This window comes from Ipomoea nil, unplaced genomic scaffold (genome assembly GCF_001879475.1).
Source record: "Ipomoea nil cultivar Tokyo-kokei standard unplaced genomic scaffold, Asagao_1.1 scaffold0642, whole genome shotgun sequence".
NCBI lineage: Eukaryota > Viridiplantae > Streptophyta > Magnoliopsida > Solanales > Convolvulaceae > Ipomoea > Ipomoea nil.
Genome location: NW_017617070.1, coordinates 6,649,439 through 6,665,367, shown reverse-complemented (window position 1 = coordinate 6,665,367; position 15,929 = coordinate 6,649,439). Strand labels below are relative to the sequence as shown.

The window sequence follows — 15,929 nt, the reverse complement described above, 5'->3', positions numbered from 1 at the left end:
GTAACGAGGTAATCGGCAAGAGGGTTCCAAGAGTTCATACATCAAACATGGTATAGTGATATATATACATAGCCAAAGGAAATATATATATATATATATATATATATATATATATATATATATATATATATATATATATATATCAATAGCCAAATGCATAATAATAATAATAATAATATAATATCCAACCGTAACACCAGTCGAATCACACACACTAAAAGTGGGGCCCGAAGCTCTCTTCTACCGATGCAAATGGAGCCAAAGCTCTCTTCCACCTATGCAATTGGAGCCAAAGCTCTCTTCCACCTATGCAATTGAGGTGAAACTCATATTCCACCAATGCAAATGGAGCCGAAACTCATATTCCACCAATCCAATAATATAATACATTCAAAGAAATGTCTATATATATATCAATCTATAATCGAGGCAAAGGATTTGCAAGATACCAAAATAGACTCAACTTACACCAAAGATAGACCAAAAATGCACTGAAAGAGAGATAGACCAAGAATGCATGGGAAGCAAATAAACACACCAGAATAGAAAAAAGGTTCAATGGGAGACAGAGACGGGGTCACTGGACCGCCAGTCCCACCTGTGAAGGAAACCAGTAGGGAAGGCGGGTCCAATGTCCATGTCGTCCCCCCCCACCCCCCCCCCCAACACACCTTGCGGGGTTGGTCAGCGGGCTCCTCACACCCGCTGGTCACCCCCATTAGGTCAAAACAGAACAACAGAAACAGAAGTTCAGCTCAACAGATAGTGAACGATATTCATCAACAAAGAAGCCATAAATAGTATCACGAATCCCTCAAATCAAGACCACAATACTACCAAAAATTATGAGGATTCAATGCATAGAATATAGCTCAACATCAACACAAGAAACTCTTCAATAACAAGACATATCTCAAGAATAAACACAAAGAACATACACAGAGTATTCAAGAATACATTTATCAACATTTAAGAAGGAAAACAGCTTTTGTTAGACATGAAATTTACCTCTCAAGCTAACAATCCAACCTAAACCTACAAGTATCACCCTAGCAACCCTTCTTCACCTTGATCCTCTAAGAACCCAAAAACCCCTCAATGTAGAAGAATGAAGAAATGATATATAAAGATGATAGAATGAGAAGGGACAATGGAAGAGAAAGGTAGATCTTACCAAATCCTAGTTTGAAGATGAATAAAAGATGGAGCTTTGTATTATTTTCTTGAGTGAAATGGAGATGAATTTCTAGTGGATGGTAGAAGGGAAATGGCGTGAAAGTGGAGTGCGGAGGAAGACAATGTGAGAGTGTAGTCTAGGTTATAATACAAGATGTGGATAAGATATATTAGATATACATATATGTATATATTACGTTAGGAGAATAGGAAATGGGTTATGGTAATATATCAAATGGGCCACTTTATTATATATATAATGAAGTAGTTATAAAAATTCCAAATAAGATGAGTTGTATTATTGGTGTATTAGAATCCCTTCTATTGTCCTCTTCAACTCATCTTATGTTTATGGAATTTGATTTACTGGTGACTAAATTGCAATCTATGCTCTTGTGTACCCATTATTGCAACACCATTAATGTTTTTAGATTTAGACAACTAATATATATATATATATATATATATATATATATATATATATATATATATATATATATATATATATATATATATATTATAAATTCAAGGCTTAGTTTATAAGATTGGCCCAATAAAGCATAAATGAAGGAGAATACTAAAGTCCATAAATAAAGGTCTTAGAAGAATTAGATACAATTGTTATTACATGGACCATGGTCCAAAATGTCGTCGTCTCTCGACTTACGAGAGACGGCGCCGTTAGATGCACGACAGACGTCGCGCATCTTTAATTTTTAAATTGCTATTGCTTTACCTGTCCGCACTTCACCTTCTTCCTCGCATTCTCCTTCGTCGTTTTCGTCTCCAACGCCTCGTGGTCTCCCCTGCTGAAACGAAGAAAATCTCGATTACTGCAAAGATTCATAAGGTATTATTCCTACTACAACTTCAAACGAATGTACATTATTTTCTACCTAAGGTTTATATGTTCATAGTGGTTTCTACCTAGGGTTCTCTTTCTTTGATTGTATCAATAAAATACTAAAATGCCTTAGCCCTTTGAGGTTGTAAATAAATGGATGTCGATTAATCTGATACTCTAAGGGCATAGTGGTGTTATATGACTACAGACATACAGAGAGAAATGCATTCATATACCTGCCATGTAATTTGCAATGTTTAAATGATAATTATATTTATACATTTGGCCTAGTTCACTTATTTAGATTTCTTTTCACAACTAAACCCTGGCCATTGTTGATTTCCTCTAACTTCTTATAGGTTAGTCTCACTTCTCCTTTCAGTTTCATCAGGTTCTAATACTCTTTACCCATTACATTATTCTGTATTGTATTATATTATCAATACTTTAATTTGATTGAGGAACCATATATTCAATCACTTTATCTAATTATATGAAGAGTGTAAATGCTTGGACATATGTTTTGTGATAATTTCTGAGTTGGATTCAAATTATGAAAGTTAGATGAATTTAGAAAGGGATTTTGAATGTATATTGAACACAGATTTCATGAGGGTGCTGTAAATGCTTGGACATATATATGTTCTGTGATCATTGAGTTTGCAACTTTGTTTGAAGTCCTCTAACAATAATTTCATACTTAATTATGGCTTTTATTATATGATTGATGATTGATGGGCAGAGTATGCAAAAGCTTCCACAGCTCTATCCATTTTAATCCTGCACTCACTCTTTCTGGCAATTTGCTGTAAATATACATTATTTTTGTCATTAGTGTACATAATTTTTCTCCTAGTGTACATTATTTTACAGTGTTGGTGTTTAACTTCATCAGAATGAAAATTTCATTTATGCAGTGTATTCTATCCTGTTAGCCACAGCAAAAGATGACTTCAAACAAAGATTCTGCTGAAATGAAGAGAAAGTATCAAAGGAAGAGTGCTAGAGTAGTAGATAATGAAGGAACATCACAAGGAAATACCAAAGGAAAATGAAAACAAATGAAGCAATCTGAGAATGCAGAGCAGCAGCAGCATATCGATATAAACAAGCTTAAAACTAGAATGTCACCTATCGAATTCCTGCGGTTGGTGGACAAACTAACAAATGAGCAAAGAAAAGCGGTAGAAGATATTGGATTTGGATCACTACTTCAGTTGAAATTGTCCTGCTGGGATACAGAATCATGTGCATATCTGGTGAACAATTTTGATATATATAGCTGCACATTGATGTTGCACAATGAGAAGATGCAGCTGACTCAAGATGATGTCCACAACACATTAGGTCTCCCAAAAGGAGATATAGAAATTGTTGAAGGAAACAACAATGTATCCGATCAATTGAGGAAAAGATGAAAGATCGAGACAGGCGAGCCTTTGATTAAGGATCTTTAAACGAGAATCACCGAAATGAAAGAACATGGAGACATGTTCAAGATAGATTTTGTTTTCTTTGTGGTTTCTACTCTCATCCACGGCCATACAAACACACATACAAATTTCAGAATCCTTTTCTCACTCTTAGATGTTAAGGAAATCAAAGACTTAAACTGGTGTGACTACATCATGAAGTCTTTGGTTGACACAGTTGATAGATGGAAGACAGCAAAAACACCTACAATTTTCACTGGGCCACTTGTTTTCATAGTGGTAATACATCTAATTCGATATCAACTAATTCTAAATATTGTTTAATCTCTTAATCTATTTTTTGCTTTCTTCCTAACTTTATTATTTTTTCATATCTTGATAGTCTGCAGTTCAAGGGGCAGCAATTTAAGAGGAACTACCCAGCCATTTCTAACTGGACATCCGAAATGGTTCAAAAGAGGATTATAAGTGAAAAACAGTCAGGAGGATTTGGCAGAGGAAAGGTCATAAATAGCCTTACAAAGAGGGTTCATGACAAAGAGGCTACTAAAGAGGCTGTTAAAGACACTGACAACGCAGGAACAAGTGGAGGTGTTCATGACAAATACCGTGAAATAGTGATGTTAAGAAGATCTCCATGGGCATGATAAAATTTGTTGCTGCGGTAGTGGAAATTGGAGGGGTGATGACTAATGTGGGTAGCAAGCAAACAGGCAAAGAAGTTGTGAAGAGGACATTTACCAAGATATCTGATATGCTAACCACAAATGTCATCTTCACAACCTACTGATGAGGATCCAAGGTTGTTGAATGATGATCCAATATTTGAAGATGAGAACTGCATGGCTGCAATAGCAGCACTTGAGGACGCATTCAACGTAACATCAAGTGTTTGCCCATCCTCCCCACCAAGATTTGATCTTCTAACACCTACCCCACCTGTTGAAGAGAAAACATTGCTGGATAAGTAAGTTTTGCTGAAATTGTACAGTATTTTTATCCCTAGTGTACATTATTTTTGTCTATAATGTACATTATTTAACTTTGCTACTGTTTCACTGTATAAGCATGAATATATACATATATTTGTGTGTCATTAATCTATTTTTTTACAGTATCATTGAAGATTCTGAGTCAGATCTTGAAGATGCCCGAGTCAGAAAAAGAGACCATAGAAAGTTTAAAAGTCTTCCATTAAAATTTAGGTCTCCATATTAGACAAAGTATAACGAAGAGCATTCAGATGTGACTCAGAAAGAAAAGTTTTTATCTCACTATGCTTTCATTGAGCCTTGTAAGGAACACAGAAAAGAGTATGTTATTAACTAACTTTGATACTATTACATACTAATTTCCATCTTTAATATGTATTAACGGGTGTTGCAAAGAACTTCTCTTTACATATGATGGGAATTATATTGCACCACCATCATCGCCACCGCCGCCACTAGCACCACCGCCATCGCCATCACCACCACTGCCACTGCCACCGCTACCACCGCCAACAACCGCCGCCGCTACCACCACCACCATCGCCACCACCGCCGCCACCGCCACCATCGTCGCCGCCGCCACCGCCACCACATATATTTATAAGGGTATTTATGTCTTTTAAAACATATATCATTTTTAATCCTTAAACTAACTAAACACTGTAATATAATTCCTAAAGTATATTCCTTCCGCGAACCAAACAATATAATACAATTCCAATTTTATTCCTTGCATATTCCATTCCTTATGGAATAGCATTCTTATTACCTTAAAATTCATTCCATGAACCAAACGTGATGTAATGCACTTGATACTATTTCAGAAAAACCATCTTGCACAAGAATGTTTAATATGTGTGCACAACAACGAATATGAAACAACTTACCATCTAGTGGCAAAGTTGTATGAAAATAAAAAGATTCATGCACCAACCTCATAGCTGAATCATCATAGGAGGTATTATTGTAACACCCCCAATTTTCAAAACCGAAATATAAAAAATAGACAACATTTTTTTATTTAAAAGACGGAATTGAAATGCGGAAGCGAATTAAAACTCTAAAACAAAAAGGGTTGTTATGCCACGCTTGGCCAACCATCTAAACCCAAACGCACAGGCTACAAGGTTCTAGCTACAAATCCAATTACAAAACATCTATACGACAGCTCAAGATCTAATCTAAACCATTATACCATGAACAACTCGCCACAAGATCCAGATCTCAACTAGCCACAAGATCCAGATCTTGAAAACATATTTTGAAACATTAGCGGAAGAATGCTAAGTAAATTCCATTCCAACACGTAAGACTACATACATATACTTTTGTATTCGAAATAGGTTTTGAGACTGACATATAGAATATATAGCAACCTAACCAACTCAACAAAGGTTTTCAAAAGATTCAATTACCCAGGAATACTAGGTTCAAGACCCAATCAAGAGATGTAACGAGGTAATCGGCAAGAGGGTTCCAAGAGTTCACACATCAAACATGGTATAGTGGTATATATACATAGACAAAGGAAATATATATATATATATATATATATATATATATATATATATATATATATATATATATATATATATATATATATATATATCAATAGCCAAACGCATAATAATAATACAATATCCAACCGTAACACTAGTATATCCAAAACACCAGTCGAACTACACACACTAAAAGTGGGGCCGAATCTCTATTTCACCGATGCAAATGGAGCCGAAGCTCTCTTCCACCTATGCAATTGGAGCCGAAGCTCATATTCCATCAATGCAAATGGAGCCGAAACTCATATTCCACCAATCCAATAATATAATACATTCAAAGAAATGTCTATATATATACCAATCTATAACTAAGGCAAAGGATTTGCAAGATACCAAAATAGACTCAACTTACACCAAAGATAGACCACAAATGCACTGAACTAGAGATAGACTAAGAATGCACGGGAGGCAAATAAACACACAGAATAGGGAAAATGTTCAACGGGATAGAGAGACGAGGTAATTGGACCCGCCAGTCCCACCCGTGAAGGAAACCGGGAGGGGAGGCGGGTCCATTGTCCCTGTCGTGCCCCCTTCCCCCCCCCCCCCCCTAACACACCTTGCGGGGTTGGTCAGCGGCCTCCTCACACCCGCTGGTCACCCCCATTAGGTCAAAACAGAACAACGGAAACAGAAGCTCAGCTCAACAGACAATGAACGATATTCATCAACACAGAAGCCAGAAGTAATATCAGGAATCCCTCAAATCAAGACCACAACACTACCAAAAATCATGAGGATTCAAGGCATAGAATATAGCTCAGCATCAACACAAGAAACTCTTCAATAACAAGACATATCTCAAGAATAAACACCAAAAACATACTCAGGAGATTCAAGAATACATTTATCAACATTTAAGAAGGAAAACAGCTTTTGTTAGACATGGAAGTTACCTCTCAAGCTAACAATCCAACCTAAACCTACAAGCATCACCCTAGCAACCCTTCTTCACCTTGATCCTCTAAGAACCCAAAAACCCCTCAATGTAGAAGAATGAAGAAATGATATTATAAATATGATAGAATGAGAAGGGACAATGCAAGAGAAAAGTAGATCTTACCAAATCCTAGTTTGAAGATGAATAAACGAAGGAGCTTTGTATTATTTCTTGAGTGAAATAGAGATGAATTTCTAGTGGATGGGAGAAGGGAAATGGCGTGAAAGTGGGGTGGGGAGAAAGACAATGTGAGAGTGTTGTCTAGGTTATAATACAAGATGCAGATAAGATATATTAGATATACATATATGTATATATTAGGTTAAGAGAATAGGAAATGGGTTATGGTAATATATCAAATGGGCCACTTTATTCTATGAAGTATATATATTATAAATTCAAGGCTTAGTTTATATGATTGGGCTAATAAAACATAAATTGAAGGAGAATACTTAAGTTCATGAATAAAGAGGTCTTAGAAGAATTAGATATATTATATATACTCATGAGAATTGGGCTTAGAATGAATTTATACAATCTAGGGATTATTTATAATTAGGGGATTTGGGCTTAATTGAAGAATAAATTCCTTAGAAAAATAATCACGAATACTAATTAGGGAATAATTAATATGGGGTGTTATAATTATCCACCGTGATTGTCACACTTTCTCTTCAATACCCCATCCATGCAAGCATTTGTATATTGCATCGCAAACACATGTACCAATATGTGGGGAAAGCACTTCAACAAAGTCTAGAACTCTTTTCTGAAACTTACTGTCCATATCCACAAAATGAGCAGTTATCACCATATATTGAATGTTCTGATTTGATGTCCATATGTCAATTGTGATACTAATTTTGTCAACTGAATTCAACAACCCTTGTACTCGTTTCTTTTCTAGCTCATAAGTTGATCAACAATCTTTTGTGGTTGCTGTTCGACCAATTCACTCATAATATGAACTTGCAGTTTGCATGACTATGTTGAAGAGTTCATACTCATCATGATTTATAATATGTTTTTTAAATTTAATTTGTTTGTATTTTTATTAATTTTTTTAATTACAGCCACTACTTATTGAAGGAGATACTCGATAATTGCCTCCATTTGCGAATAGCTATCCAATTTAGACGGTCATAGCCAGAGGCGGAGTTACAGTGGAGGCAGGTGCCCTCCCCCACCCCCATATATAGTACCACCTTGTGTGTGTATGTATATATCTATAGTACATGATTAGATGTAAATAAATTATATATATACAAATAATTGAAAGTTGAGTTAGGTTGGATGGCAAGTTGTAAATTTAATTTTAGAAAGCTCTAGTGTTCTACTCTCACTACCATTAAATTTTTACACTTTTTGGCCTTTTTAGAAATATTAATAGTGATTCTTTCAAAAAAAAAAAAAAGAAATATTAGTAGTGATATTTTTATTTTTACTTTAAAATATAATATGTGCAAGCATTCTTTTATTTATATTAATAGTGAGATGTATAATTTATAATGTGTTTTCTATTTGAAGTATTTTATCAAACTAATTATGATTCATATTTTGGTAGAAATATTTTTTTTTTATAAAGTTTTGATTTTTCGTCCATATCCAACAATATTTATGTCTATACTTTCAAGTGTTTCTTTTTTCTTTTTTTCTTTTTTCAAAACTATCTTTTTTGTATTAATTTTTCGCCCCCAATCATGGCTGTGTAGTCGTGTAGAGGGTAAAAGTTAATTGCGCTTGTGTAGGGGTACGTTTGAAAAAAAATTTAGGAGCATATAATCATATATTATTGAAAGAAAAATTCATCACTATACAACTCCATAAAAAATCTATACCTATAAAATATGCAGAATAAAAAATAAATAAATAAATATATATAATTAAAAAAAAAAAAAAAAAAAAAAAAAAAAAAAAAAACATTGATCCATGCCAAAATTGGAAACAGTGAATTCAATCACAACACTAATTGGAGTGAAATATACCGAAATTAAGAGTTTATTTAAGGCCCCATAATATCACAAGCACACATCAAACACCACAAAGCAAGAGATAAGAACATAAGTTAGTTACCTGTTTTCAGTTACTTTTTCATATAACTGCCACTGGCCATAGGAAAATGATGAGCAATTAGTGAGATTATGATATGAAATAGGAAGGCTAGGGATCCTCTTCTCCTCAGTAAAATAAATTTCTATAAGCTTTGGAACTATATAAAAGTTGGTTATTCTAAGAATGTGCTACAAATAAAATTTAAACATCAAATTAAATTAAATTCTATAGAGAAGTGTGATTTTGAACATTAGCAAGGAGTCTTGTAAGTTTACTAAGTGTTTCACGTGCAGAAATAGTGTCCGGATGGTCCTCACCAGAGATTGAAGTCCTGATGAAGATTGCCTTTCTAATTAGATCATCACCTATGTCAAACTCTCCCCCTCTCATCATTAGTTTCGCCCTTATTTCCAGCACAGTCGCTCTCGACAAAGCAAGCTCTTGCCACAGGCACGGATTCAACTGCGCGTTCGTTTGGATCGGCCTCCAACAAAGCGACTTATCCAACCACTTCTCAACCGGGGTCACAAACGCTTGATCGGCCGCTTCCAATGCGTCCGTGCATCTTCGAAGCAGTTCTAGGGCCGCACTGCACCTCGAGAATGTGATGAATGTCCTGATGGCGAGAGGCATAACCACTTCTTTAACGAGAAACAACAGCTCCGACACCTCGAGATCGTCGACCATAGCCTCGCTTCCGTATCCAAAGAGTCGAAAGCATGCTGCCCATATGTGTTCAAAGTCGTGGGGTATAGATCCACGGCTAATCACAATTTGTACCGTGGCTTGAGCAACTCCGTCGACTTCTCTCTTTTGAGCATAGTGCCTTACCAATTGATGGAAATGGATGTATCCTTCCTTGGTACAAGGTCTAGCAACGTTAAATCTCAACAATAGAGAAGATGCTTCTACTTCGGATTTCCTAGCATATGTTGATGTGAGACCACAGGTTAAGGAACGGAGAATTTTTCTCCACATCCTTCGACGAGGGTGCTTCTTGGGTATTTTATGAGCAGCCATAGCTAAAAGGGATAACGGGACCGGTGATGGAGCAAACCAACCACTCGCCAAAACCATTCTTGTAGCCAAACTTCTTGGTCCATCAGCATGGTCAAATATAGAGAAACAAACCTCGACAAGTTTCAAAAGAAAGATGTTTCGCCTTAATGGATGGTTTTCCCTGTCACAAGAAATAATGTCCCCCGAGGGCATGCGATTAATGGTATCCAACAGTCTGCTAGGATTTATAGGAAGTTCGGAGAGAATTGCTCCAACCATAGCAAGACCTAGGGTTAATCTCTTCAGTTTTTCTTCAATAGTCCGGAGAGCATCAATTTCTGTGATTGGATAATCCTTAACACCACCCTGCATTAAAGACATTGCCTCAATCTCAGATAGGTAATCAAGTTTAATAGGCTCAAGATTCATCACATGAGGAAGACGTGTTGATATAATAACATGTGTTTCTCCACCAAAACGGGGAAGAAGATCCATCACAAGCTTACGATCCCACCAATCCTTCTCACTCTCCAAATTATCAATTATCACCAAAAATGGTATATTGCGCATGAGTTCCTTGCGAACTCTAGCAATAGCGGCCTCTTCTTGCTCCTCAAAGCTCTTTATCCGACTTTTCTCTGGAGAGCTCTCTACTCCTACATCGACTTCTAAAAATGGCCACAAATTCAAAAAGTTTTGCCTAATATATTTGCTTTCACCTCCAATCCAAAGAACCATTTTGTAACGCTGATGGAATTGGTTAGCGAACTCAAGAAGCAGCTCTGTTTTGCCAATTCCAGTCTCCCCCGACACACAAGCAATTCCCTTACCATAGACAACTTTCATGGATCTCTTTCGTCTTCCATGCTTTCGATTACTCTTTGGTTTTGGTGTATGCTGTTGTGCTTGAGAAAACTCCATATTATGCATTTCGATCTCTTTCTCAGATTCTTTCCATACCATAGGTTCCTTTCCCATTTTCCTGCTATGATCACCAGCTCGACCTCTTTGTTTTTCATCAACTGACTTACTCTTACTCCTACCAACTGTCAGATTCCTATGTCTTGGTCTGGCCTTTAGTTCAAAAAAACGTGTCTCTATATCACCACTAGCATCACCAAAAAGCCTAAATTCCAATTCAGATAATTCCTTCTTTCTGCCAACAAAATTTTCATTTCGAGAGAAAGGGAACTCCTCCTTTTCTGCTTTCTCCCTCCACTTTGTCAGCCGATCCACAACACTTCTCCTCCCTAACCTTAGTGCCAAAAGTGTAACGGCCCTTAGAATGCATTCTCTCCACCTGCCATCATGAGCCTCAAGTTTCCACTCATCAACACGTGAAAGCGCATTCACAGCATCTCTCCATTCCTTTTCCAATCCGCCATAGAGAAGCCAAAGCTCTCCACCATGCTTTTCCCAAAGTTCCCCTCTTCTTTCAATTATATCTCTAACAAGACATTCATCTGGACGCAAATCAAAGTAAATTGGAACCAAAATTTTCTTGCTTGAAAAAAACTGAAGTTCTTCAATGGTATATGGGTTTCTGAATGATTTCCGAGTTAAGATGACAACTCCAAATGTAGAAGCATCCATTACTCTCTCAATCATGCTATGCTTCCTAGAACTCCTACACCTGGCTCTGTCTGTTACAAAGCAACTCAACCCTTGAATTTCTAATTCAGCACGAAGCCAATTTGTAAATCTTAACAATAAAGGTTTCCGGCCATGGAAACCAATATACACATCACAACTTCTCACTCTATTTGACAGAGAAGATGTTGATGTGACTGAAGTTTCATGTGCTCTGCCTATCTTCTGTTTTCCTCTATGCCTCGTATATTCATTCTCATAGTCAATGTTGTAAGTTGAGACTGTGCTGTTGGAGATGGATGTTGAAGACAAAACAAAATCCAACTTTTGGGAAATATTAGAGGTACAAGCTGCAGTAACTGAATAAGGATCAGAAAGTCGAGAATTTTCCAAATATTCTTGCTCTATGATCCCCAAATTAGCATCTGGGATATCAGTAGCATGAGTGCCAAACTGTACTGAAGACTGGCTTTTTGGTGATCTAGGGGAGAAGAAAGGTGACTGATTTGCCGAAAAGAATGCTGATGATGAAGATGAGGGGTTTCGCGACGTTAAGGTCGGTAATGAGCCAAATCTGGAGCTTTCTTCCCAGAGATCCATATCTGCAGCTACTCACCCCATGTATGATGAATTATATGTACTCTTATGGAAATGAATAACCTGTAAAGGGGAAGAATGTTAAAGATGCTAAATTTCAATTACTAAAAAATGAATAATGTGAGACATTATCAAAATTTCAAAAGCCATTAAATAATGGATTTAATTTTTTTACTGACGGGTGAAACATGAGATGCTATAACCAAGAGGAACACTATCTACCAAATCAAAAGTGAACTAGTTAAAGCAAAAAATTATATGTATCATTTAGCAAGTCATGATTTAAGGAAAAGAGAATCTATGAAATGATTAAAACCACTAGCAGTTAAAAGCAACAAGATTAGGTAGATTGCAATCACAACTAACTCAATAAGGTTATCTACTCTAAAACAAAATTCAGTCAACTAAACCATGCCCCACATACAGCAACTAACAGGTGTAGATATTTACTTAATACTGTACTAGAACCAATAGTAATAATTATAATAGTAAAAAGAAAGAAAATCTATTTAAAAATCAGAATTTCTTAGAAAGTTAAGCAATCTAGATCTAAAGAAGGGTTTGAAGAAACAAAGTAGGTTAACATTAAACATGGTGTTAAAAAAATAAAAAAAAATAAAAAAAATAAAAAAAAAACTCATATAAGAACAAGTCTTCCAAAATTCGCCCCTTGTCACAAAAGTTTGAATCTTTGCCTAAGAAAGTAATTTAAATAATAGCAAAATAAAACATGTCATCAACCTCCAACATACAAAATATTCATACATCAAAATACATACAATCTCAATGCAATGGTGAAAGTGAAGCATCCAAATTTTACACATCCTGGCAAGAGGCAATTTTTGAAAAAGCAAGAACAAAAAAAAGTGGAGAAAGGTTTAAATGGATTGGATTGAAATCAAAATAATGAATGTGGGGAATGACCAGTTCTACCTTTCCAGAAAATCTAGAAGGGTTCATAAAGTTTAGATGACTATGAATCTTGTTTTGACTCTTTTAATTAGTCCCCCGTTTTAATCCCTTCTATAGTTCTATACTTCTATTCATTCTCATACTTCAACCCCTCACTTTATATAGACAAAGAAAAAACTTATATAATGAGTATGTGTGTGTACTTTGTGTCAATTCCATAGTTTCCATATTATTTTTGGCTTATTACTAAATAATTTCCTTGCCTTTATAATAATTATAGCGAAACTTCTAAATTTTAATAATTTCATACCAAAATTGAAACATCATCACAATTTTTACCATTTTTGTAATCTAGTCTAGTTTTAAAAAATCCAACATGACTCGATGTATTAATGAGTTGACACATCATTTTTATTCTGCTAACTAGAATCCCAAATTTAGTACCATATCCTGTCAGTCTTTCAAATATATAACATATATACTAGTACATTTCATGAAGATGAAGGAAGTAGATTTCAAATATAGATTTGCTATCCTAAATAGAGTATAACTTTCCATCAAACTATCTTTGCATTATAGCTCAAGAATACAAGCATATTAACAGTTTATTATCATATATTAGCAGCCTAGTTTAGACTTACACAACATCTTTATATAGCATTATAATTCTATATCCAATGTTGTCAAGATCGGCCTAGGCGCTAGGCACCCCTAGGCCGATGGGATTTCGTTGGTAGGCACCTATTATACAGCCGGCTGAGTAGTCGGCCTCAGCCAAACCGACCAAGTTATATATTTTTTTTAAATCGGTTTGTTTCACCCAAAACAACATAGTTTTGAGTGAAACAAACCAAATTACCAAAACCCTAAGTTAGGAAGCCATTCGCTGATTCACAACGAACAAGGGAAGGAAAACTTGAAGAAAGCAATTCAGACCACAGCCTGTTGCAGACTCCCTTCCGTTGCCCACAGCCTGTCGTAGACTCGCAAGTCGCAGTAGCACATCGCCAATTCACCTCTCGCCGATAGACTATATATCAACATTTAGGGGTTCTAAGCTATATCCTAACTAGGCATAGCATCAAACTAATATTATTGAGTATTTCAATCACTGCATTCAATAGGAAAAGAGCAAGAAAAATATGCAAAAAGATCTTGACAGCATATTCTCTTATTGGCAACAGAAATTTCCAAAAATAATACTCCGTAATAAATAATCCACAAGTCCTATGAACATCAAAAGTCATATATATAAGCTCCATACTAATAATATTATCACACAAAAACTTTTCAGACCTAAAGCAGTTCCAGACTTACCTCAACAAGATCACCAACCAAGCTGTTGCTGCACCGGTTCACGGCAGTGACAATCCAAGCTTGGCAGCTTCTTTCTCCTTCAAAATTTCCCCCCTTCAAGTCCAAAAAAATAGATAATGGGTTGACAATCCAACTCCTTTTTCTAAGTTTCTAGCTTGGACCCTTCTCAACCTCTCAAAAAATGCAGGAAGTAAAACAGTACTCTTACATTTCCTATTACCAAGAAAAAAATTCATATAGTTAAAAGTGCAGCATTATCATCTGGAAAAACACATTATAATTCATAACCTAGTTTTAGTCCTATTGAAACCTGAAGAAGAAATTCTTCAGTTCAATGAGATCAAGACCCAGTCTTCTCAAAGAAAGAAAAATTTAAGAAAAGATAAATGTATGAGAGACCACTTATAAATATCAGTAAACAAAACTTGGATTTAGTACTGCATCCTAACATCAAGATAATGTGAATTGCCATTTGCAAATTTGAGATCAGGCTACTGAAAACTCTTCTTCCGTACTTTTTTTTTTAGTAACTTCTCAGCTTTCCACCAAATGAATATAATAATGTCTGCAATCTATATTTATGTTATTAAATTTTGAACTAAAGCTCAACTAAATAAATCTGATATCTTGGCAGGAATGGAGCTAATTTCTCAAAGAAAATGCAGCGGAATTACAAAATGCATCAATTCTCATATGCCAGCCCTCCACTCACCACAAATCAAGAATACCCATCAAGACATTCAGGCCTTCCTTATAGCTCAAAAATCCAGAATTCCGAAACTCATGTCCTCCTCTTCTCCTAAAAAATTTTCCTCTATAACAAAATAAACAGCAGAGTATATCTTACCTTGGAGACGGCAGTGGAGAGTGTCGTTCGGAATATAATCGTAGACAAGTAATCTATGGTGCTAAGAGATACAGTAGCCAACCAGTGAACTTAAATGTCGATTTGTAATCGGCTGATGATCTCTTGATGGGTATTGTTGATTTGTGATGAGCGAAATCAGTAAGAACTAAGACTGAGAGAAATAGATACACGTACGCGAATATAGAGAGAGGAATGAGATTTTGAATGAAATCAATAGTATGAAGAATACAGAGAGAGAGAGAGAGAGAGAGAGAAGAGAGACCACTGACGACCTTGACGACCAGATCTGAGAGACTGTGGAGGACCGGAGAACGGAGACTGAGGCAGTGAGGCGTAGGGTTAATGAGATTATTTTTAATTATTAATTATTGCATTACCAATCGTTAAAACTTAAAAGCATTGCTCTCCATTTCTTCTTGTGTGAAAACAACAAACAAATTATTTTGAGCTAATTTCATAATTTAGATGAATTTATCAAAATAAACTATAAATTTTCAAAATATACCAATCATTTTGTGTTTTATGGTCATTTTAGTAACTTATCGAATAGATTTTACGCCTATGTGAAATATTTTGATTTGAGTATTCATTAAAAGTGTTTAGGTGTGAATATCTTGGTTTATTTGTGGTGATTGATTTTGTAAGATTTG

General features: G+C 35.6%; 1 protein-coding gene across 5 annotated transcripts; it reads right to left on the bottom strand.

Annotated features, from left to right (window-relative positions):
- Window positions 1-9,094: 9,094 nt before the first annotated feature.
- LOC109174574 lies at window positions 9,095-15,614 on the bottom strand. 5 transcript variants are annotated; one of them, XM_019323794.1, is made up of 3 exons: window positions 15,259-15,614; window positions 14,412-14,624; window positions 9,095-12,245 (listed from the first exon to the last, which is right to left on the bottom strand). In XM_019323794.1, exon 3 carries the CDS (start codon window positions 12,183-12,185, stop codon window positions 9,222-9,224), a length of 2,964 nt encoding a protein of 987 aa, XP_019179339.1. In that variant the 5' UTR covers window positions 12,186-12,245; window positions 14,412-14,624; window positions 15,259-15,614; the 3' UTR covers window positions 9,095-9,221. The 5 variants fall into 5 exon arrangements, with proteins under 5 accessions (XP_019179339.1, XP_019179343.1, XP_019179340.1 ...); XM_019323798.1 differs by having other exon boundaries at window positions 14,412-14,504; XM_019323795.1 differs by having other exon boundaries at window positions 15,542-15,613.
- Between the last annotated feature and the right edge of the window lie 315 nt (window positions 15,615-15,929).

Coding starts and splice junctions, on each gene's coding strand:
- LOC109174574 (XM_019323794.1), bottom strand. CDS start 12,185: ATGGATCTCTGGGAAGAAAGCTCCAGATTTGGCTCATTACCGACCTTA.